Here is a 25,823-nt window from a genome sequence, read left to right as displayed (position 1 = left end):
GAGAAACCACCAACCACCTTCTTCTCCTCCAAGCAAGGTTCGGCCACAAAGGAAGAACTTTACCAAAGAAGAAAATCAAAATACTAACCAAGCTCCAAGAGATGCTAACTTTCTCTCCTTCTTCTTCTTCTTCTCCAAGTAGTATCCGACCACCACAAGAACTCCAAGAGAGATGAAGTGTTCGGCCACCACAAGAGGAAGAGAGGGAGAGGGTAATGGCCGGCCACAACACCAAGGAAAAAGGGAGAGAAAACAATAGAGGTTGTGTCCCATGAAGGCACCCTCACCCCTTTTTTATATTCCTTGGCCTAGGCAAATTAGGAAATTTAATTACAATAATTTTTCCTTAATTTCCTTGACTTGATTTAATTGAGAGAAATAAAATAAAATTTCCCAAATCAATTTCAAGTGGTCGGCCACATCATTGGAAAACAAAAGAGGACAAGTTTTAATCAACAATTAAAACTTCCTAATTTGTTTCCGGAAATTTTAAAAAATAAAATTTCTCTTTAAAATCTCTTCATGGTTAATAAAAGGAAATATCTATAATTTTAATTTTATTAACATGTGAATAATTTTAAAGAGAAAATAAAACATCTCTCCAATCTACAAATAAGGAAAGAGATATAATCTCTTTCTTTAATCTTTTGTAAATCTTTTACAAGAAAGATATTTTAATTCTAATTCTCTTTAAATTATATCTTCCACATTATAATAAAAATTAAAATTAAATTTTTTTTTTAATTTATTTTGGCCGGCCCTACTAGCTTGGGTTCAAGCTAGGGTCGGCCACCCAATAATATACCTAGGCCGGCCCTAGCTTGGTTCCCAAGCTAGCTTGGCCGGCCCCTTATTGGTGGGTATAGAAGGTGGGTATAGGTGGGTATAGAACTCTATAAATAAGAGGCTACGATAGGGACCGAGAGGAGGAATTGGTTTTGGTCTCCGATAAAATTAAGCATCCCGTTCGCCCAACACACAACTTAATTTTATCAATGATAATTCATTCCACTAGAGAACTATCATTGAACTACCGCACCAATCCCAAATTACATTTTGGGCTCCTTCTTATTATGAGTGTGTTAGTCTCCTGTGTTTAAGATATCGAATGTCCACTAATTAATTGAGTTACCGACAACTCATTTAATTAATATCTAAGTCCAAGAGTAGTACCACTCAACCTTATTGTCATGTCGGACTAAGTCCACGCAGAGTTTAACATGACAATCTTTATGAGCTCCTCTTGAGGACATTATCAACCTAGTATCTCTAGGACACAGCTTCTTCTATAATCAACAACACACACTATAAGTGATACCATTTCCCAACTTATCGGGTTTATTGATTCAACGAACTAAATCTCACCCATTGATAAATTAAAGAAATAAATATCAAATATATGTGCTTGTTATTATATTAGGATTAAGAGCACACACTTCCATAATAACTGAGGTCTTTGTTCCTTTATAAAGTCAGTATAAAAGAAACGACCTCAAATGGTCCTACTCAATACACTCTGAGTGTACTAGTGTAATTATATAGTCAAGATAAACTAATACCTAATTACACTACGACCTTCTAATGGTTTGTTCCTTTTCCATTTTGGTCGTGAGCTACTGTTTATAATTTATAAGGTACTGATAACATCATCTTCTGTATGTGACACTACATACTATGTTATCTACAATATAAATTAAATGAACAACTACAAACAAATGTAGACAATTAGACCAAATGTGATTCTTTATTCATAATAAATGTTTACAAAGCTTAGCCTTTCAGTATACATTCCAACAGGGAGAGGCTGCCAGATAAAGAAAACAAAAATAAAGAGGGAAGTGATGTCGGAGCCAGTCACGACGGCAGCAAGGGGCAATGTGGTAGTATAAGGAACAGAATCAAACGTTAATAAAGTCAGACCTGGTCTTCGGCGACGCCTGTGAAGCAGAGGCTGGTTATCGGAGTCAGAATCCTCAGAGCGAGGTTGACCCTGTGAAGAGGCTGCCGCACCCCTGTCTGTGGCGCCCCGGCCGGATGAGCTTAGACCCGCGCGATGAAGAGTTGCGCGGCCACGTCTGGAGGCCCGGGGGGCTCCCCGGAAGACGCGTCTGGCCAGACGGCTAGCTGGATCACAACCCCGACCTCGGCTCAGGGCGGCAGATGAAGGAGAAGCGTTGTGTGAGGCGGGGTTGGAAGTAGGCTGGGTCGCTGCCCCAAATGAGGTGGAACCATGATGAGGGAGTAGCCTCCTCTCTAAGATTGCCCGACCGCGTCGCAGTATTTCCAGATCATCGAGGGGCAAAGGCATAACCTCTGAGGCGCGATGCAGAACCTCAGCTATGGGCACCAACACGAAAGGTTATTCTAGCGGAGAATATGATCGCAAGGGAGGTGGAGCTCAGCGTGAACTTACCCAAGGAGTGCGATGTTTCAGAGGAAACGAAGCTCAGCCGGAAAAAGGAAAGTAGGTCTTCAGACAACAGTCTCGTCAGATTCAAGCGCCAATCCTCCATGCGGGTCGCAGCCACAGTATACGGGAGGTCCATATGGAAGTCTTGTAATGCCGGAGTCATAGGCAGCGCAGATTGCCATCGCAGAGGCCAGTCTACTTCTTCGGGAAATCGGAGAAAAAAGAATTTTTTCCTCCAGTTAGCACTGGGAGGAGGAAGAGGAGAGAAGAAGGCGGTATGACTGCGAGCTTGGAAGTCAAAAAGACCATCGGCGTGTCGAGCAAGAGTAAAGAAGTAGTGAAAGAGGGGAGCGGACCATGAAACCTCGCAAACTTCGAAGAGTATTACAAAGCCACACAAAATCTTTATGAAATTAGGAGTTAGCTGACCTAAGGGGATCTTAAAGTAGCAGCACACTCCAGACAGAAAAGGATGCGGGGGTAGACGAAGACCAGATACAAATTGCTCAGTAAAGAAAGTACAAAAATCAGGCGGGGGATCGAAGTACAAGTTCACACCAGTAGGGATGATGGGGCGAAAGCTAGTAGGGATTTCTTAAGTGTACCTTAGGTCATCCCAATCCAACTCAGCGAAATTTGAAGCACCGGGGAAGTGCTCCGCCAACAAGGAAACCCAAGAAGGAGAGGCCATTGCAAGGGAGATTATCTCAGGAGGTAGAAGGAACAAACGAAGAGAGGGGGCTAGGAAAAAAGGAAGGAGCGCGGCGTGATCTCGGAGAAAGTCAGTCGGCGGCGGCTGCGTTTGAGTGCTCCGTGGTGATGACGAAGCATAACAGAAGGGAGAGAGGAAGAAGATACTTATAGGTATGGTGGAGGAAGGATATTCTCGTACGTTAACAACGGATGGTGGATACAGGGGCGGAAATAGACAAGGAGCTCTCTACGATGAGCCTCGAGAATATAACCAGAGGGCATTATAGGAAAGGCAAAGGCTCGAAGTACGAGGCACCTCATGAGGTACGAAAAAAGAGGAAAGAGAAAAAAGGGAGAAAAGGGGCACACTCAGTTCAGCCAACTTTTCGCCAAACAGGTGATTGCCTCGTAAGGACAAAGGTGGGCGGAAGCGGCCGTCAGAGAGAAAGGTGGAGCAGATCAGCGAGCTTCATGGACATGCGTCAAAGACAAAAAGTAAAAGCTGACCCTCACCAGGCTCGGTATAAAAGCGACTATTGGGGGGAGAGCAACGTAGCAAAGGCAAAATAAGCAAGGGAAAGCTAAGTACAGCCATCCAAAGTTCAGTAAGACCACGCGAATAAGTACAATCACGGAAGGTTTAGCATCAACACATAAAAGGTGAACAATACAACATATCGCCAATCATACGACATCCGGGGAAGAAAGCACAGAATCAACGGAGGCCAGCGGAAGGAGTACGGGGTCGGCCAGCACTATGGGGAGAGACGCAGGATCAGTGGACGCATTAGGTGCAGCAACAGGAGGGGCCTGGGCAGAAATATCCCCGGGATCTGGATCGGCCGCAGGGGGAGGAGCCTCCAAGAGGAAAAGTCCCTCATCCGCTTCGAAAGAAGGGAAGGTTTCCTGCGGCAATTCCCTGGTTAGGCGAGTTGTGTCCAAGAAGGTGGCAGGAGGTGCCGAGCGTAGGAAACCTTGCTCAAAGGCCTGTCTGACCCCACCAGCAGCCCCATGACAAAGCAACAAGACCATCCAGCGTCCCAGCTTATGGAGGAAGAAGGAAGAGCGGGCGTAGGCTAGTCTGTACGCCTTTAGCCGCTCTGATTCGTCAGCCCGGTACACCTCCAAACTGTTCCGGTTCTCCGCAGCCTCGACGCGGGCCACGGACAAATCGCTCTGGCCTTGAGACACCGCTTCCTGGGCCTTCGATAACTCCGCTTGCAAGGATTGGAGAGTGGCTTTGCACGCTTCCCACTGAGTCCGCATGGTTGCTTCTCGGCTAGCGGTAGCAGTAGCCAGGGCCTGGGCATCAGCCAACCCCATTTGAAAGAGCTCCTGACCTCGCCGTAGCAGCGTCAACTCCTCTGATTGGGAGAGCAGCTATGTCTCTCTGGCTTTCAGCTCAGAAACTGTCACCTGATGACGATCCGCTTCAGAAGCCAAGGAAGACTCACTCGTCTTTAAAGCCGCCTCCAACTGTTGAAGTTTAGCAAAGGCAGCATGGGAAATGGCCCGAGCAGAGGCCGCCGACTCCCCTGCGGCACGCAGATAAGCATCCAAGCTTCCAAGAGAAGGCTCAGGAGGAGCTGAGGGAGCCGCAGGGTGCTCTAGTTCTTGAAGACGTGCCTTGAGCGCCGCGTTCTCTCGCTGAAGCTCGGCCGCTCGTTGCACAGCGCTCAGACTCGCGGAGCAGGTCTGCAAGTGGCCGGAAGAAGAGAAAGGGGGTTACAGAAACACACGGATACCAGGAAGAAGAAGAGAAAGAGCTTACCGCTACCAAGGAGCGAGCAATTTGATCAAACTCCTCCAAAGGGGAATTGCTCTCCCAGAACTGCCGATTGGCTGATTGCCAGGAGATGGCCAAGTCCCCACAGAAGTCGACCCTACCAAAGATAGGCGATAGATCGGCAGCGGGCACGTAGGCCGGGTCGGTCTCTGAAGGGAGCCTCCAGGAAGCTTCAAAGGCCAGGTCTGCAGAAGCCAGGTTCAGAGACGGCAGGTCCGAGCTCGGAGGCCCAAGAAGAGGAGAGGCGGAGGGAGCCAGCGAGTCCGGGGGCTAATCGCCAGAGAACGAAGGCGGGGCAGGCAATACACTCTGGATGGGCATCGGAGCGGTCAGGTCCAATGGCGGATCTGCCACCTCCAGATCAGAGGCCTTCTCCTGGGCCAAGCTTGTCTCCTGGGTCGAGCTCGTGTCCGAGGACCTGGTGGGGGAAGAGATGCTCACTACGCGTTGACGGCGAGGAGGTGGAGGAGAAGTTGCAGTGACTGGAGCCGTTCTCTTGCCCTTACGCGTAAGGCGCAGCTTCATAGTAGGAGGGAGCGGAGGCACTTGCCCTGCTGGCGATGGCTCGGGTGCGGGTTGATCAGAGCGGCGGGGTATGGCTGAGTCTGCAGGGCTGGAGGCTGGTGGCTCAATAAGCGCCGAGGCAGCTACCGTCTCGGAGGTTTGGTGTCCCGAGGGCTGTGGACCGGCGGAAACAGCGGGGTCAGAGGATAGGCCTTGTGTTAGCTCCTCATTCAGAGCTTGCAGAACGGCCACCGAGGGTGTCTCCTGACTGGCAAAAGAGCGAAGGAGGACAGCCACTACAAATATAAGAGGAAAAAGCACCTCAGTTAGCGAAGAGCAGTATACAATAAATAACAACTTACCAAAAGGAGCTCCGATTTCCGTGGAAACAGGGCTAAGACCAAAAGCGTGCAGAATGCCTTCTAGCATCAGCACAGACAGGCGAACAACAACACCTTTCATCTTGTCCGCAGCTGTGGAGCAGGCAGGTTCATGGACATGCAAAGGGAAGTCTGAAGCAAGGATGGGATGCCATTGGGAAGGCACGGCTAAGGGGACGGGGGGTTTGAGGAAGAAAAAGCGAGATCTCCAGCCTTTATTGGAAGAAGGAAGGTCATCAAAAAACTTATGGCCCGGCTTGGCCTGAACGTTGAATATCCCCGCCTCGGCTCGTCGGAAGGAATAGAAGTGATGGAATAGTCTAGCAGTTAAGGGAATTTGATAAATGCGGCACAAGATGATGGTTCTGCAGACCGCTCGGAATACATTGGGGGCAAACTGAGAGATACCAATACCGCAATACTGGCTCAACTCGGAGAAAAAAGGATGCAAAGGAAAGCGAAGACCTCCTAAGATTTGATCCCTAAAAACAGTGATAAACCCTTCGGGAGGAGAAGAAGGATGTTCATCTGGTGAGGGAAGACGAAACTCATATGCGGCGCCTAACCCCAAGTTGGATTGCAGTGCAGATAGGTCGTGATGGTCTAAATCAGAGATGTAACGCGAATACCAGAAGAGTTCCTTACCATCCATGACTATGAGGAGCAAACAGGCAAGGGGGATGAAGACAAGAGAGGTCACAGGTCGGGCGCAAGCAGGAGAACGAGGAGTTGCACTGCCAGAAACGGCCGCGAACGAATGGAGGAGGATAGCGAAGCGTCGAAGTAAGGAAAGCGGACTGCCTTTAGGGTTTATAAAGCTCATTCATTCCTAGGAAACATCGAGAGTCGAGCCGAGTATCTTTTGGGGTAACACGCCCCAGCGCCGTCTGATGGGAAATAAGCGCCGAAGGGTGCAAAAAAGGGTCAGAGGCTGGCGTCAGGAAGCGTGCGCAGTAAAGGCGTCGGACAGGTGTCATCGCGAGCAGAAACGCATTAAAGATCGACAAGGCAAGGTAATCATGAAAGGGCGTGGCCTCAAAAAAGAAGCATTCTTCGTGAAAGGCTCAAGGCTAGGCGAGAAGTTTCATAAAGCTACAGATGCCAAGCAATTCAAAAGGGTCGTGAATGAGACAAAGTAAGTCAGCAGAAGTGAATGTCAGATCAGAGGAGTATCAGGCGGGCCTGTGGGGTGTTGCTTGCTCGGACCATCCGGGCAAGTAGCCCTGCTTAGACAGCTCCTGATCTGAGCAGCCAACCAGGCGCATCGCAAGAACTGCGGGGTCATCATAAGCTGCAAGGGCACTGTGGCCCAAGGGTTGAGTAAGGTTTTTATACTCCCTCCTCTATCCTTAATTCTATATCGCGCATAATGCAATTGCAGGGAGAAACGCGACGCAAATGAGTAAGCCCAAAGCTAGCGATAACGACCAGATCAATCACAGCAATGAGGTTGGTATAAGCGAGATGGATGAAGGCGCAGAAGAGCAATGCATCTATGCCTTTGCCGTTTGGAGTTCTTACCAGCGCCATCGCCACCGGTCTCGGACCGGAGTATCATTACTGGTCTCGGACCAGCTCCACCGCCACCGGTCTCGGACCGGAGTATCATTACTGGTCTCGGACCAGCGCCATCGCCACCGATCTCGGACCGGAGTATCCCAGACTCTCGCCTCAGTGCGAGTTATAAGTGAGCTCTGTTCTCACGCCCAACGACCTTTCAGGTCGGTTCCCATGCGAGAATTATAAGTGAGCCCTGTGCTCACGCCCAACGACCTTTTAGGTCGGTAGTCCCAGACTCTCGCCCCAGTGCGAGTTATAAGTGAGCTCTGTTCTCACGCCCAACGACCTTTCAGGTCGCCCCCCCGGCGAGAATTATAAGTGAGCCCTGTTTTCACGCCCAACGACCTTTAGGTCGGTAGTCCCAGACTCTCGCCTCAAGACGAGTTATAAGTGAGCTCTGCTCACGCCCAACGACCTTCGTGGTCGGCCCCCATGCGAGAATTATAAGTGAGCCCCGTGCTCACGCCCAACGACCTTTAGGTCGGTAGTCCCAGACTCTCGCCCAGTGTGAGTTATAAGTGAGTTCTGCTCTCACGCCCAACCCTTCGGGTCGGCTCCCATGTGAGAATTATAAGTGAGCCCTTGCTCACGCCCCAACGACCTTTTAGGTCGGTAGTTCCATCTCGCCCTAGTGCGAGTTATAAGTGAGCCTGCTCTCGCCCAACGCCCTTTCATGTCGGCTCCCATGCGAGAATTAAAAGTGAGCCTTGTGCTCATGCCCAACGACCTTTAGGTCGGTAGTCCCAGACTCTCGCCCCCGGCGAGTTATAAGTGAGCCTGTTCTCACGCCCAACGACCTTCGGGTTGGCTCCCATGCGAGAATTAAAGTGAGCCTTGTGCTCACGCCCAACCACCTTTAGGTCGGTAGTCCCAGACGCCCAGCGCAAGTTATAAGTGAGCCTGCTCACGCCCAACAACCTTCCTGTCGGCTCCCATGCGAGAATTATAAGTGAGCCCTATGCTCACGCCCAACGACCTTTTAGGTCGGTAGTCCCAGACTCTCGCCTCAGTGCGAGTTATAAGTGAGCTCTGTTCTCACACCCAACGACCTTTCAGGTCGGCTCCCATGCGAGAATTATAAGTGAGCCCTGTGCTCATGCCCAACGACCTTTTAGATCGATAGTCCCAGACTCTCGCCTCAGTGCGAGTTATAAGTGAGCTCTGTTCTCACGCCCAACGACCTTTCAGGTCGGCTCCCATGCGAGAATTAAAAGTGAGCCTTGTGCTCATGCCCAATGACCTTTTAGGTCGGTATCTCCAGACTCTCGCCCTAGTGCGAGTTATAAGTGAGCTCTGTTCTCACGCCCAACGACCTTTCAGATCGGCTCCCAGTAAGTTAGAAGTGAGCTCTGTCCTCACGTCCAACGACCTTTCAGGTCGGCTCCCATGCGGGAATCAAAAATCAACCCCCTGCGAAAATCATAAGCGAACTCGACGCCCACGCCTAACTACCTCTCAGAGGGATATGCCTCACATTGTGCGGAGCGTTTCCAAAAAATCGGGTCAGCTACATCTGGCTTCATTTTAGCTCCTTTATACAAATTGCAAATATGCAGCAAACAAGCAAGGCACGAAGTACGGGAGGCCATCCACGCTACCCCTAAAGCATCGATGTTAAATGCGGCATCAGGTTTTGCACGTTTATTGCAGTTTTAATTTTCAAGCACTATGTTGGTTTTATTATCCAAAATCATACATAAAGAGGAGTCATGATACAACTCTTAGCTCTTACATACGAGCCAGTTTCTAAAAATGCTTGCTAGATGAAATTTGAGCAGGAAAGACTATGCTGGAAAAGGACAGATATACAGGTACAGCAGCACAGTTCCATAAGCAGGCGATACAGCTAAGGCTACAAGAGGGAGAGTTTTGCGGGGAAGGAGCCACTGAGACAACTATGGCCCGAGCTAGTCTTAACTCGGGAAAAGGATTGGTCATGGAGAATGAGCACTGCCGTGTGAAGAAATATCTGGGGACTCAGGAGCCTCTGGGGCGTTCAAGGCTCGAGCCAGCTGCGCGTGGAGGGAATCGATGACTGTTTGTTGCCGGGCGATCGTGTCTTGCTTGTCGTCGAGATACGCACGGAGGAGAGATAGCTCCGTTTCATGCTCTTATTTCAAGCGTTCCTGAAGGCTGACTTGGCGCTGCAGGCTAGCCTGGCATTCCTCTTTCCTCGCCTTCTCAGAATGCACGCAAGACTTCGCGACACGATACTGGGCTTCCATGGAGCGCAGGGCAGCTAGCTGATGAGCTCGATCCTGGGACACGCGTTCCAGTTCACGTTCTTTCTCGGCAAGTTGTAAGGTGAGCTGATCTATTTGCGTTTGGGAAGATGGTTGATCATCTTTCTCAGAAAAAGGAGAATGCATCGTAGGGAAGAAGGTGGTGTAACGTGGGTTAGCAAAAGAAAGTGGGAAGGCGTGGCAGGAGAAGATAGAATAAAGAAACGATCGTAAGGCTCTTTATAAAGAAGGCGAGTGGCCAAGTCAAAGCAACTACGTGGGCACGGTACTCCAAGCGACTGGTAAAGCAATTAAGGAGGCATGGTATCCCAGACGACACGACACAAAGGTTGATGCGTGAGGCAGGAAGCAAAATGCGCAGAGATATGCTGAGGCAGGGACACAGAGATAGGCTGAGGTCACAAAGATATGCTGAGATCTTAAAGATGTGCTGAGGTCTAGTCAGTCAGACTTTCGTCCTCCTTCGACTAGACTTGTGAGGGAGGCTTGTGATACGGTTAGCATTAGAGGGGCCCAAGAGGAAAGGGTGAGAAAGGTCACGACCATTTAGCGGTCAAAAGTCAAGAGGACGTGGCGGTCAATAGTCAAGCTGACTAGGCAGTCAAAAGGCTAGCCTATGGGACAGGCAGAGGTCAGGCAGACTGGTTGTTCAAGCAGGCGAGGCCGTGGGAAAACAAAGGAAGTCGGCGAGCGGAACCTGGGATACAGGTCGGGATCGGCAAAGCCGGGCAGAGGCAGCACAAGCTGCAGGCCTATGGTCGAGGGACAGGAAACAAATCAAAGGTCGGAAGCGGCAGGGCTGTGCAGAGACGACTCAGTCTGCAGGTCTGCGATTTGAAGGCCCGGAAGTGCAAGCCACAAATCAAAGGTCGGAAGCGGCAGGGCTGTGCAGAGACGGCTCGGTCTGCATGCAAGCCACAAATCAAAGGTCGCGGTCTGCAGGTCTGCGACTCGAAGGCCCGGAAGTGCAAGCCACAAATCAAAGGTCGGAAGCGGCAGGGCTGTGTAGAGACGGCTCGGTATGCAGGTCTGCGACTCGAAGATCCGGAAGTACGAGTCACCAGTCACAGGTCGGAAGCGACAGGGCTGTGTAAAGACAGCCCGATCTACGGGCTTACAGTCGAGGGCCGGCAAGTACAGGGTACAGAATACAGATTGTGATCGACAGGACTGTTCAGGGTTAGCCCGACTAACAAGTAACGCATAGAGGCGAGATCCGGTCGAGGGGTGTGAGGTAGATGCAGATCGCGATAAATAGGACGAGCTAAGCTGTGCAGGAGTCGGAGGATCACAACTGTTCGTCAAGAGTAATCATTGCATACCAGGGAGATGTGCGGAGGCGAAGGTTCCTAAGCAAGAGGATGCTCTCATAACCAATGGCAGCCTGACAGATGTCCTTCACTACGAGACAAAACCCCTGTGTAAAGGCGAAGGTTCCTAAACAAGAATATGCCTTCAGGACCAATAGCAGCACGACAGGTGTCGGGGATATACGACAAAGCCCAGCGTCTAACGTTTTCTGACAGGTTGGCAAGTTCTGGAAGCAAGGCGGGTGCATAAAAAGGAGGAGATTCCTCGTACGCGGGTACGCGCACTCTCGTCATTTTTTCCTTTCACAACTTTTCATTTTCGACTCTCTCTGTTTCTTCTGGGGAAAAAGGGACCTGACTCGAGCGTCGGAGGGTCTGATCCGGGGAATTTTTCCCTGGGTTCTGGTCTCTAACGTGAGAAGGGGGATTGTCTGAGTGTGCGCAGGGTCCTGCAGCAACGTCAGCCGCCCGTGGGAGCCGAATCGCCTACGACTTTCCGTCAACAACTAGGCCACCGCGACCAGCCTTCGGACGGGATCAATAGAAATTAGTATGTAACTTATATAATGGTAATAGTTACTAGCTAGTATTTACAATGTGTAGAAATTATCACTAACTTTTATATATTATAGAAACTGCATGTTAGGTTCTATATGCTTGATCATGATTAATTTATATTCATTTGAAATATAATGAGTGTCATGATATCTCCATCATTTGATTTGCCCATTGAATATTATTTTAATTAAATTATCACTCAGGAAAATAAAATCAAAATGATAGAAAGTCATGTTGTATAAGCTAACAATTAACTGGAAAAGAAAATCAAAATGATAGAAAGTCATGTTGTATAAGCTAACAATTAACTTTTACACGTTGTAGAAGCTACCTACTAACTTCTACATAATCAATCGTGATTACAACCATTTATTTCACTCTTTAAAATATTATTTTAATCATGTTATCACTCAAATAAGTAAAATAAAAATGATATAAAATAACTATTATAGAAGCTAACAATTAACTTATACAACACGTAGAAGCTAAGATCTAGCTTCTAATGGTGCAGTAAGCATTAATGGTCAAACTCAGGTTTTGATAAATACAAATAAATTAAAGTTAGATGATATATTTGTCCAACCTTTTTATCGAGTGTGTAGGAATTGACGAGTTTAGAGGACCTGACACCAGGCTGAAATCCAGATGTGTGATTCTGGCGAGAAATCAGTTGGGTCTATGAGACCTAACAGTTGGCTGAAGTCTAGTCGGGATGTTCGATTCTAAACGATTAGTTGAAGTCCGAATGTATGATTCCGACAAGAAGACCTGGTAGGTTAAGAGGCAAATTAAGAAACTATAAATGGTAAGTGAAGTAAGTCACTGGAGAAGAATGATCCAGTGAGGACGAATCCTAGTGCGATTATAGGTGCTGATCTAACTTAGATTTATTTTGGAAGTCTAAGTTGAGACCATAACTAGATATTAGTCTTGGGAACACATAATTTAATTAATAATCATTCTGTTTTATATTGTGTTAACTCTATTTTACAGGTTATACTTGATTGTACTAATCTTATGATGTAGGAAATCATATGACTGAAAAAAGGGCTCCAGGTTCCCGAAGGTCCAAGTGCCAGAGTTGGTCAAAGCGCCTAGAAAGGGGTCGAACGGGCGACTAGCCGAGCTGAGGTGGTGTACGTTGATTGGCTAACATATGTCACAGTCCAAGTGGCCGAAGTTGGATAGATTTTTCATGAATAGAGCTTTGCTAAGGCATGGCCACGTCAGCGATCTAGGCACCCGAGGTGGTTCAGGTGCCTGGAGTTGGCTATAAAAGAAGTTTCGAATAGCAACCTTAGATAATCACTCACTTTGACTTTCGTACTCACACGCTACTTCAACCAGACTCCGACGACACCAAAAGACTACTCCAACAACCAACGCTCAAGCAATTACTTCTTCTGTTGTCGATATTTTTATTTAATAGTTCTTATATTTAAATTTTGTAAGATTTTTGAACTGATAGTGATTATCCAATGAAAGCACTCTATGAGTGCAGGCCTTGGAGTAGAAGTCGTTGAAAGTTTCGAACTAAGTAAAAAAGACTTGTGTTAGCGATTGTTTGTGTTCTCGTTTCTTTCTTTTCTGCTACATTATTTTAACTCATTATTTTAAAAAAACGACAAATGTTATTCACTCCCCTTCTAGTGTCTTTTCAATCCTACAACTTCTACAATTGTAAAAATTAGTTGCTAACTTCTACACCATCAAATTATCAGATAATGTATTGTAAAAGCTAACAGTTTGATGTTAGTTTCTACGATTATAGAAGCTAGTTATTAGTCAGATAATGTAAAAGTATTTTAGACAGATTACTTTAAATAAGGTGCTTATTTGATTTTAACCAGAAATAGGGCGTCTATATGATGAAAATAGAAATGATAGGTGTCTATTTGATTTTTGACTAATTTTTTTTATGCTAAATAGTGTATATACAAAAGGAAACACTTGATAGGGATGACATTTAATTCTAATTGAAATAATACCTTAATAACAACAATAATTAAGTTTTATATCATTAGATGGGGTCAAATATATGAATCCTTTTAGTCATTAGATTCTATAATATACTATACCATCATTTATCTTTTTTTACACTTTATTTTTCTCGTTTGATATATATATTTGTTATAATTTTATATCGTCTAACTGGTCTAATTACATACCTGAACTATCTTAAATGTGTCTTTCAAAATTTTTACTCAATAAATGTAATTCTGATTTTTTCTCTAATACTCTCATTTCCTATTCTGTCCATCCTAATAGAACTATATTTAAAATTGATAGTAGAGCTACGCCCATTTGACTCGAATCCAAATATGTAAAACTATGAGTCGAACCATTTTGTTTGTTTCGTATAATCGGATTTAGGTCATCTTTTGTGAGCACGCGGAATGGTAATAAATTAAACAAGGAGTAGTTGTGCTATTAAGGAAGAAAGAGATAGTTCATAAGGCATCCTCATAAGTCATAAATGAAAAATAATAATATAAATATTTATTATTTGTCCTGTGAATAAATACTTGCAGATTCTCCACCTACCCAAAACTACCAACTTACATCTTTCTTCTTCTTCTTCTTCTTAATTTTTGTTTTTTTTTTTTCTTTCTCGCTAATGATAGTTTAGTTCGTGAATTTAAGATCGCTGGAAGAATCAGAAAGTAAATAAATCTACCTTGCGCAACCCTTAACAGTCACTATTGTTCATCGTGTTCCTAGCCCACACTTAATGTAAATATAAAAATTAATCGATTTAAAGAATTAAATATTTAATTATAAAAAATAAAAATCAAATCCACATAAAATAACCTATCCTTATTGATTAGGTCATAAATATAAAACAGTCAAAGCCATCCAGATTTTATGACAAATTAATAGGATGGAATTGAATTAGTAAATGCACCTCTGTGTTGTCCTTGTCGAGCTCCATGCAGTTCACATGCACTTAGAACTGCTCAAAAAATATTTAATTCACATTTTAAATTATCATATTTAATTCGTATTCAAACTCAAACATATTTAATAATGACTTTTTCAAATCAAATTCATAATATTTACAATCAGATTCAATCTGAATTTTATTTATTTTTATACAATATCAATTGATATATGTTCAAATTAGAATTTGAATAACAAAAACCAAACCAGATTTTAAATTTCATTTCAAATTCAACTCAATCAAAATTAGTTATATTTCAAATTTGAATCAAATTAAAATATCATACATATTTTTTTAACTCAAATTCTAATATCAATATTTTTATAAAATTCAACTTGATTTGATTCCTTTTCACTCCTAAAGAGATGGCTTTAGCTGGATCAAATCAAAGAGGTTCAAAAAAAACATAGTTTATATTATTAAAAAAAAACCCTTATTTCCGAGGAAAAATCTCCTAGACCACTTTTTATAATCTAGAAGATATATCACTCACTTTTTATAATCCAAGGGATGTGCCATTTGCATTTGCGATCTGATCACGACTGCGATCCGATCGCAAATAATTACGATCCCTTCCTAGATTCACCGTCCCCACCAAATTATAATTTTTATTCGAAGCGGATGACCAGAAGCCACTCAGAGGACACCCTCGCTCAACGCCAAATAACCTGACCACTTATCCACCACCGGAGGCCTTCAGACGATCTCCGACCGTCCGCTCCAAACAAAAACTATAACCTGATTGGGACGATGAATCCAGAAAGAGATCGCAACCATTTACGACCGGATCACGACCGTGATCCGATCGCAAATGCAAATAGCACATCCCTTAGACCATAAAAAAATTGATCCAGGAGATCTATGCTCCTTATTTCCACCTGCAAATATTACATGATCATGTGACTAACTGGAGTAAAATAAGATTTTCATGCTACACAGGATATTTTGATGGGAATTATTTGTAAAAAGGTAGGATACTACAGCTCAGTTTGCCAATTGATCAGTAAGGTTCTATACTATCAAAACTAAAAGCATTGTTTTGTAGCCTTCAAAGCACAAAGATCATTGGCACATATTCAAGGTCTAACCATATTGTCAATAACATTAAAAGAAAGCATGCGTTCGACACAACATAGAGAAAATAGATGTTTACTTGTAGGCGAAACATATAAGAGAAACATGAATCTCGATGATAAACTTGTCTCAACTTTGAGGTGTTGATCTTTTTAGGTGTTCAGGCAATCTTGCTTATGAGCAATATTTATGTATTGGCAAGTCAAATTGTGTGCGTGCGAACAAAAGGCAATTTTTGTTTCTACTTTCTAGCTTTGCTCTCGCCCTTTTCCTTCGTCCGCTTATTGTACAATCTCTCGAGCACTCGTTTGGCCTCGCATGAAGGGAAGTTGCTCAGATCAAAATAGTGTGGAGCTATGTCGATCATCCTGCAAATAGAAATTATAGTTGAGAGATTTGGAATGTTAAGAAAATGACACAAGCAAATAGAAATTATGTTTTTAATCCGTAAACATGATGACTAAATGCATTCATGTGCAAAATCCCATCATAAAGTTTGAATGTAATTTTGACATGATACTGAATCTTACATTCAACCAGAAGTCACAGTGATCCATGATTAAATAAAAAATGGATTTGATTTCATTGATCGGCGATCCAGCAAACAGAGTTTAACATGATATAGATATCCATGCTGATGCTGTTTTATCTAATCAAATGCATGGATATTTTATTCCAACAAATCAAGAAACAGTTGAGATTAACACCAAAAAATGCACATGGGGATGCAACTAAATATTCAGCATTGCTTTGTCACAAACTATCATTACTGATAAGTAGAAGTTTTTTGAACTTACCACTCTCCTTTAACATCTGTTACCGTGCGGATGAAATTCCTGCTGGTCAAAACATACTCATTATAAATGACCCATTCTGGCTTGTGATCCAAGCAGGTTGATGGATGAAGATGAACAACCTAGAATTACACCATGTGGATATAGTTCATCAAAAGCTTGGATGAGGAAACAATTGAGAATCAAAGAGGAAAAGCAGCAAAAAGAAAAACCTGATTGTCCTTCACTGTGAGGTAGTGTCCTGTTCTCTCAAGATGGGCCACCTGCATGAAGTACCCAGCAAGCATGGATTTTCTGATGTTCACATAATAATCCCGACTGTTGAAGTCGGTGCTGCATAGCTTGAGGTTGAACCTAGCCATGATCCGCACAAGCTGTTGCCTCACATTGTCAGCAGCCTTCATAGTCCTACTGTTTATAAAATTCTCATAGCACCAAGAAGAGTCCTCAGCTGTGATAACAAGGCAGATTTAAATAACTAAACTATTGCAAACAATGCATTTGGCATAGTATATTACGCACTTACCATTTTGCTTGTATGCATGATATACATTTAACAACGTCAGGTGATCTCCGTCGATATGGCCAAACCGAGCTTTAGCTTCATCTGCCGCTTTTTGGGCCTCCCTAGGCCGGAGAAAGCAATTGGGTACTAGAAATATAATTTGTAATCACAGAGGAGGCCCACTGAAGGTCAGCGTATGCATGGAGTCAACACGAAACTGCTTCATAAGCAACTATTTGAGAAACTGAAACTATCTAGAGGAGTCCTAAAACACTGGTTAATAAGACCACACTAGATTGATCAATAGATGCTAAAGTCTAATCAACATAGCAGCCATCACACCTATCGATATGATCCAGCAACAGAAGCCATCAAAGGCACCGCATCCTATTCCTTTATACTTTGAACAAGGACTAGTTGTGAAGGAAAAGCTGCATGCTTGAGACTGAAATTCTATGTGAATATATTGTGATTGACATTGCTAATTGCTGACAATGTTATGAAAAGGTGTACAGGTGAGAAATACATAATAGAATAACTTAGACAACTTATACAATATCAAATGCTACTCTGGTGGAAGTCTAAATGCCCACAGTGCAAAACTGTGAGCAAGCATGCAGAGTCCATAAATTTCAAGCATATATATATATATATATATATATATTTCAAGCAAAAGAAGAAACAAGAAATGTTAAAAAAGAAAGTTTATGCTAACCTGAAAGCATTGCACACATTGATAGGATCTCATTGGAGCAGTTGAACTCTGGACTGACAACCAACATCTTTGACATCTGAGGGTCTAAGGGAAACTCACTCATGAGTTCACCTAGCTTAGTCAAATTGCCATCGTCATCCAAAGCACCTAGGTAATTTAAGATCTCAAGTGCTCGCATTAGTGTTTCAGGAGCAGGAGGGTCCATAAAATCAAAATGGACCAGATCATCAATTCCCAGTTTCTTCAAAGTAAGGACTGTATTTGCTAAGTTAGAGCGGAGAATCTCGGGATAGGTTTGTTCTTGTAAGTCACCCTTGAAACTTTTCTCAGTGTAAAGTCTAAAACATTTCCCAGGTTGTGTTCTACCGGCACGTCCTGCCCTTTGATGTGCACTAGCCTTGGAAATTGGAGAGACAAGCAAAGATTCCACACGTATTCGTGGATTATAAACCTTTTGTTTGGAGAAACCAGGATCTATCACATAAACAATACCATCAATAGTCAATGAAGTTTCTGCAACGTTAGTTGACACCACAATCTTCCTTCCGGGTGGGCCACCTTCCTCCAACGGTGCTGGAGCAGGCTCAAATATTCTTTGCTGCAATGAAGGAGGTAAGGTGGAATATAAAGGCACCACTTTCACAGGGCCCACTTGGTCACCCAAATTATTAATTTCCTTTGTTATTTTCTTACATGCATCTTCTATTTCTTCCTCTCCGGTAAGGAAAACAAGTATGTCACCCTGAGGTTCACACATGTGTATCTGTACAACGGTTCGTAAAGCAGCTTCCAAGTAATCCCTTTCAGGATCTTGTGTGTAGAAAATTTCAACTGGATGCAATCTACCAGGTACCTTCATTAAAGGTGCCCCATTAAAGTAACCCTGGAATTTCTCAGCCTCAAGAGTAGCACTCATCACAACCAACTTCAAATCAGGTCTATTTTTTAGTACTTCTTTCAGAAGCCCAAATAAGACATCTGTCGCCAAGGTACGTTCATGAGCCTCATCGAGAATTACCACCTTGTATCTCTCCAATAATGGATCAGCCATTGCTTCTCTTAACAGCATACCATCAGTTAAATATCTGGCATCATATGGTGACAGTGGGGCAGAAAATCAGACAAAGGTTTATATCATCAATTTGTTCTGATTATGAGTGTCTATTAATCTTGCTTTAGTGTGTGGCAATCTTAAAAAAAAAAGGTGGTGAATGTATCCATATAAAATATCACCCCAGCATACATTCTACCCACCTACAGAAGTAACAAATTTCAAAACACATTACTTTACAAGATAATCTAAAACAAAATTTCTGAACTGTTTAGTTTTTGATATTGAGGTCATTATTTCAATAGAAAAAAATCATGCGAACAATATTGTCAGCATGCTATTCTGAAGGAGACAATCAAATATTCTTCAGAAATCAACTCCCAAAGGAGATGCATGAAAGCTACCAACAATATTTGATTAACAGTATAGTAACAATGTTTAACCATCAAATCGTAGGAAAGTTAGCAATCACATCCCACGTGTCCTTTTAAAAAAAAATCCCATTATCATAATGATTGGAACCCATCAATCTTTATAACATAGTTTGTTTTAATGTTTGCTAACAAATCTTGCTGCTTGGTGAAAATACATACCAATAAAGGTCATTAGGATTCATAAAATATATATAATAAAGATAATTACTGAAATTGCCACCATTGCAGAAAATCAAAGTCAGGAGAAGCAGCAAAAGTGGACTTACTTCAATATAGTCTTGTGATTACTGCAATCTTCAAACCTAATGCTATAACCAACTTCATCACCTATTGTTACATCCATCTCTTCAGCAACTCGGCGAGAAACAGACATAGCAGCAACTCGTCGAGGTTGAGTGCAAGCAACCATGGAACGCTTGCCCAAGTCCTCATATTCCAATACAAATTGTGGAATCTGTCAAAAGATACATTATTCATTTTAAAAGTAACACATGCAATATAAAAAAAGAAACATTAATCCAATCTGATAAAGAAAACACATAAATAAAGTCACACAAGAGAATCCAAATGCATAGGAAATAAACAATATGCATATTCAAAAATGTCAACTGAAATCACCAGATACTTGTCAGATACTTGACAAAAGGTTAAAAGAGTGCAACGACCACTGAATATCCATGCCAAGCCACAGAAACAAGAAGAATAAGAAAGAAAACCTTAAAAGGGAAGGCCAGTTTATCAACAGATACATAAAAGGGCACTAATTGGCAATGGTTTATGCATTCAGTCCTAGGATTGCATACTCTAGACCCAGAGCAACAAAAAAAAAATAAGGATAGACCAATTAATGAGAACAATGATCATGACTCATAATGCTTCTACAAAGAAGAATGATAGTGAAAAATTCAGTCAAAAGTCTACCAGCCAAAAGGAATCGTTCATGTGTCTATAAAAGGAAGAAAAAAGGTTAAAAAGGGCAGCACTGTCAGGACCAACTGGTAAACAACAATTGAAAGTGCTTGTTACATCATCCTGCAAAATCTAACTTCACTGTGGAAGAGGTACTTGTTTCCTATTTTCATGCATTTAAGAGAGGATGACTTGAGCTTCATGGAAGCACACTAGGGAAGCTCCAAAACCCAAGTGTATCTTTCCTTGTAGACCTTGACAGCCATGATCCTCCGAGGGAAGAAAGATGACTTGATTGGGAGAAAAAAGCTTGGTCACACGCAAATTTGGCTTGCTAAGGAGGATTCTCTTTTTGGAGTAGCCTCAGACTTGTCTTTTGCTTAGGTGTAACCGCGTAAGCTTAGGCCTTCACATAATACCATGAAGGAAATCACTGAATTGTCATAAGACAAATAGACAGCTGCTGCATTTGTGCATAAACTCCAGAAGTTGATTGTCTAATCACTAAGGTGCAAACTTTAGCCTTAAATACTTATACTATACTGCTTCCTCCATTGTGAGTGTCAGCAATTGAATGAAGCACAACTAGCTTCATCCCTTGCGAGCATCATGCAAGTGAATAAGACTAGAGTTTTGGTTTTGCAATGAAACTTCTTCAAGGTAAGCTTTTATCTAATTTGTTCCACCTTCCTTCGTCGTTGGCATTGCCTGCATCTTCTTCCTCTGCCCAAGCCATGCCAAAGATGAGCCTTTGTTACTTCATTCAAAGTTGCCAAAGTCGCTAAGCAAACTCCTTTTTATCCTCTTCTTGCTCCACCCTCACTAATTTCCCCTCCTCTTTGGAACGACCTGCACTGATCAAAACCCACTCTTCTTATTCTTTCCCATCCTCCTCACTGCAACAGGCACACACTGAACCAGAGAAACACTGTTTTCGTTCTGGTCTCTGGCAGAAACTCCAAAATGGGGTCGTTACTTTAAACCTTGCTACGAAGTTTATCCAGGAGCACATAGAGTGACATAACGAGGCAATACAAACTACTTCAAGGTTCAAAATCATACACGTAATAGTTGCAGAATTAAAATCAAAGATCAAACCTTCAAGTAGTGTAGAACAAACCTGAGTTGTTTTACCACTGCCAGTCTCTCCGACCAAAATCAGAGTCTGATTGGCCTTCAAAACTTGCAAAAACTCTTCTTTCTGCTGCCACACGGGGAGGGTCTTCCTCTTCTCCAGGATCTCGTAATACCTCTGCGAGTAGGGCCGACCGTTCCACCGGTTGATCCCGGTCGGAACCGCCGCCGGCCTGGAGGAGAAGGCACCATTCACCTTGGCCAGCTTCTCCGATACGGATGCCTCGTCCATGACGTCAAACAAGCTCACCTTCCTCTTTCTCTCCGTGGACATTACGAGCTCCTGCTCCCCCAATCAAAACCAGAAACCTTACCGAAAGATCGACAACCACTCCGATCGCCTCGAACAGAGATCGAGAGCTCCAGATCGAGAGCGGGCGGAGCAAGAGCTTAGGGTTTTCAAAGGGAAACCCTAGAATTTGGGGAATTGAGCCGAGGGATCGAACTCTAATATATACCCGCTGGATCATAAGTGAAGAAGTTTGTTTAGCTACCCGTAATTATATAAATTCACGAAAAGGTCCCTTTTCTTAGCCAGCTAAATTATTATAATTTAATATTGGAAAATTTCCTATTTTCACCCTAAATTTATTTTCATTTTCAAAGTCAATTTACTTTTACTTTCTATTACAATGAATTCCAAATAAGATTTTAATATGGCATTTTGGATAAAAAAATATTTTTTCCACACAACTTAACTTGCAAGGATTGATTTTTTTTATTTTCTTAATAAAGTTTAAAGCTCAAAAAGATTAAAAAATAAAATAAAACTTACTATTTATTACTGACAATAAGTTTATTTTTTTTAGAAAACAATGTTTTCTCTTCATGAAAATAAAAAAGATTTTTTTTAGAAATTCGATAAATAAAAAAATAGAAATGATGGACTATTTGGAATTAGTATTTTATAGGAATTCAGCAACAAATTTATTTTGTTCTAAGTCCCTTTTTAATCAACTATGGGGTGTATTCAATCAAGAGATTGAATAATTTTTATTGATTTTTTTTTAATGATAAATTTTTGTAGAGTTGATTGATTTTTATTTACCTATAGAGAATCTCGCGCAATTATGAAAAAAATTCTATGAAATTTTATAGACTTTTTTGTAAGATTTTTACAGACATTTATAAACTTTTTCATGAAAACTTGTGGATTTATGAAAAAGAAAAATTTGTTTCATTATTGTCAATATATAACATCGCTCCACATTCAATTCGTTATTGTATCTCTCCATGCATTGACATTTGCTCGTTGTTATTCTTGAGTATCAGATAATTGACCAAAGCAATCGACGCCATGAATTTGTTATGGTAAGGATGATGAAGTTTTATTATCTGGTTCAACTATAAATCCATCAAAACGACACTCCTTGCGAGAGAATTATGCAATCCGGCACAATCCAAATTTTTTATAATAAAAATTTTATTTTAAAAAAGACGGTAAACTTTAAAAAAAAATTAAAAAAGGGTAAATAAAAAAACATAAATTAAAAAAAAATGGTAAACTAAAAAAATCGTAAACTTAAAAAAAATTAAAGAAAAAACATAAACTTTAAAAAATACTTAAACTAAAAAAAACGTCAAGTAAAAAACGTAAAAGTTCAAAAAATCATAAACCAAAAAACGTAAAGTAAAAACTTTAAAAAAATTCTAAACTTAAAAAAAAAACGTAAATTTAAAAAAAAAAACGTAAACTTTAAAAACAAAAAGAAAATAGAGAAAAACATAAAATTCAAAAAAAACCTGTATAATTAGTTTTGTAACGAAGGGTAACACACCCCTAAAGTAATATCTATGGTAGATTGTCAACGTGATCAAGGTGGCGAAGGAATAACATCGAGAACAGTATTAAATTTAATCAAGGTGGTGAAGATTCTTAGTTGAATATGCATCAAGTTGGACTATGTACTATTGTATTCGTAGACTCTGGACGAGGCTCAAGAAATAATCAAAATCGAAGAGCAGAAAAAGAAAAGATTTATTTGAAAAAAATTAAAATGATTTGAAATCTATAGAAATCTCAAGGATTAGGAGAAGACTTTTTATTTTATATTTAAACTTGTACCAAGTATTTTGGAAAGCTCTCATTGGTTAAAATTTATATCCAAGGAATTTTAAAAGAATTCATGAAAATCTATTAAAATTTTGGATACCCAAATATTTTCATAGAGTTTTAAAACTCTATAAAAATCTAATTTGGATACCATTAGATTTCTATAAAGTTTATAAAAGTCTAGATTGAATACACCTAGACTTTTAAAATCCACAAAAGGCATTCAAAATAATTAAAAGTCCAACATTGAATACACGGACATCCAAAATTTTCATAAAAAGGATTTATTATATGCTATTTTATTCTATTTTGTAAAAAATTATTTTTAAGACCTGAACTTGTGACCTCTAGATCACACTGTATCAACTCTATCAACTTTATCATTACACTAAAACTTACCTTAAGGTAAGTGGTGGGATGGTAAGAGGCACGGGATAACCATGGAATAATGATTTGATTCTCTTGCAAGACATATCAAATGCTCATGGTGTTCTAATCGTTAGGATCTCTATCGCAAAACAAACAAAAACATAGCAAAATATAATTTTCGAGACCCTTCCAGAAGATCTATGTGAAGGAAACCGCATATTAGTTGTGATGAGAGTTATACTTTTATTACGTAAATACGAACTCCCGACAGTAACTTTGTCCAAATTGGAACTCAGCAAGATTAAATGTTCATACCTCTTTTAGTATCCACACGAACACATTCCGTCCGTCTCACGAACTCACGAATTTGGAGAAAAAAATCACCTAAGGTTGTGCTAGCAACCTTCTTAGGGAGTTTCAACCAGAAGAAAAAGAGTAAGAAAACAAATCTCTTTCATGAAAATGAATCAAAACCCCTTTTGTATTTATTTAATTAAATGTCTTAATGTCAGTTGCCTTAATTGACATTAATATTTACCTTCATTCAATGTATAATCAACTCAAATTAGCCACTTTTTTGCTCTTTATCCAATGCATGATCAATTATAAATCGAATACTTATCTTCTTTGATGAATTTAAATTTATCAAGTCACTCAATAAGTTTAACTCATTAATTCTCATCAATCTAAATTGACTCAATGAGTCTAATTCGAATTGGACTCAATGTAATAGTTGGATCTAATTGAGTCTAACTCAATGTGTTAGACTTAATTCAATGATCCATTATATGAATTCATTTCTAAATTAACATAATTTTTATGTATGCGACCCAATAGGCTCTAGTAACATTAATAATGTCTATAAAACTATTTCAAATATATAAGTAATGAATGGCATATAGCAACACATCATTACTATCCAAGTGACGAAAATATCGAGATCTGACCTAACCTTTCCATGGCTATTATCTTATATGACTCAATTCTTCTATCCTTGATATCTAGATTGATCAATAAGATATAGATCATGTCATCCTTTTATCAATATTTGTGTTCCTTGATCTCTAAGTAGACACACTCAATCAAATATGCTTAATATCGAATATTGATTCATTTGAGCATGGTTATACATTCTTATATTCTACAAATCAAGGGACCAACATATATCGCTTTCGTCATATGAAAGAGATAGATCTTATCTACATCACTCGCATCCCTCCGCATAACTTATTACATACCAGTAATCGACTTTATAGTCTACCTTGTTACATGTAACGTTTGCCAATACCAAAGTACACAACTTCTTATATAGGAACCGTAGTGACTTCAGGTGTAAGGACTATTCATACTAATAGTCACTATGAGAATGTTTATGATACTCATATAACGATCTATGAATCATTCTCATAGCGGGTCATTTAGTACATATTATCTAATATATATATATATATAGAGAGTTTTGATCTCCTGCGCGCTTGCACAGTGCACGACTGTGCGCGCGCAGGATATCGCTCAGTTTTTTTTATTTTTTTAATATTTTAAATTTAAAAAATCAATTAGAAAATTTAACATTTCCTTATATAAATTTTTAATACCTTAATATATCCCCTTAACATATTACAATACTCAATAAATGCTTAAATTAATTTTATTTTAATTTTTTTTAAAAACCAAACACTATGACTTAATTGGAAAGCCTAAACCCCAGAGGTAAAATCTAAAAAAAAAAAATAGCTTTAACACTATAATCAAAATCTGAATCCTAGAAATAAACTCTTAAAAAAATATTTTATTTTTTATTTTTTTTTCAATTATTTTTTAATTCATAAACAAATAATTAAAAAAAACAAAAACAGTTAAAAAAAAACTCATATACAGTGTTGAATCCTGCGCGCGCACAGTCGCGCACTGTGCGACGCACAGGATATCAACACTATATATATATATATTTTGATCTCCTGCGCGCTCGCACAGTGCACGACTATGCGTGCGCACAGAAGATCGCTCAATTTTTCTTTATTTTTTTATTTTTTTAATATTTTAAATTTAAAAAATCAATTAAAAAATTTAACATTTCCTTATATAAAATTTTAATACCTTAATATATCCCCTTAACATATTACAATACTCAATAAATGCTTAAATTAATTTTATTTTAATTTTTTTTAAAAACCAAACACTATAACTTAATTGGAAAGCCTAAACTCCAGAGGTAAAATCTAAAAAAAAAAATAGCTTTAATACTATAACCAAAGCATGAACCCTAGAAATAAACTCTTAAAAAAATATTTTATTTTTTTTTCAATTATTTTTTAATTCATAAACAAATAATTAAAAAAAACAAAAATAATTAAAAAAAAACTCATATACAGTGTTGAATCCTGCGCACGCACAGTCGCG

At 40.8% G+C, this 25,823-nt stretch overlaps 1 protein-coding gene across 3 annotated transcripts; it reads right to left on the bottom strand.

The window, feature by feature from the left end:
- Window positions 1–15,450: 15,450 nt before the first annotated feature.
- On the bottom strand, window positions 15,451–21,421 carry LOC122029323 (probable pre-mRNA-splicing factor ATP-dependent RNA helicase DEAH2). Of its 3 annotated transcripts, XM_042588265.1 has the most exons (7): window positions 20,988–21,421; window positions 19,225–19,412; window positions 17,474–18,558; window positions 16,780–16,905; window positions 16,466–16,704; window positions 16,257–16,375; window positions 15,451–15,827 (listed from the first exon to the last, which is right to left on the bottom strand). In XM_042588265.1, exons 1-7 carry the CDS (start codon window positions 21,273–21,275, stop codon window positions 15,701–15,703), a joined length of 2,172 nt encoding a protein of 723 aa, XP_042444199.1. In that variant the 5' UTR covers window positions 21,276–21,421; the 3' UTR covers window positions 15,451–15,700. The 3 variants fall into 3 exon arrangements, with proteins under 3 accessions (XP_042444199.1, XP_042444201.1, XP_042444200.1); XM_042588267.1 differs by lacking the exons at window positions 15,451–15,827; window positions 16,257–16,375; window positions 16,466–16,704 and having other exon boundaries at window positions 16,876–16,975; XM_042588266.1 differs by lacking the exons at window positions 15,451–15,827; window positions 16,257–16,375; window positions 16,466–16,704 and having other exon boundaries at window positions 16,876–16,940.
- Between the last annotated feature and the right edge of the window lie 4,402 nt (window positions 21,422–25,823).

This window comes from Zingiber officinale, chromosome 10B (genome assembly GCF_018446385.1).
Source record: "Zingiber officinale cultivar Zhangliang chromosome 10B, Zo_v1.1, whole genome shotgun sequence".
NCBI lineage: Eukaryota > Viridiplantae > Streptophyta > Magnoliopsida > Zingiberales > Zingiberaceae > Zingiber > Zingiber officinale.
Note: the sequence above shows the minus strand (reverse complement) of the source record. Positions and strands in the feature narration are given on the sequence as shown.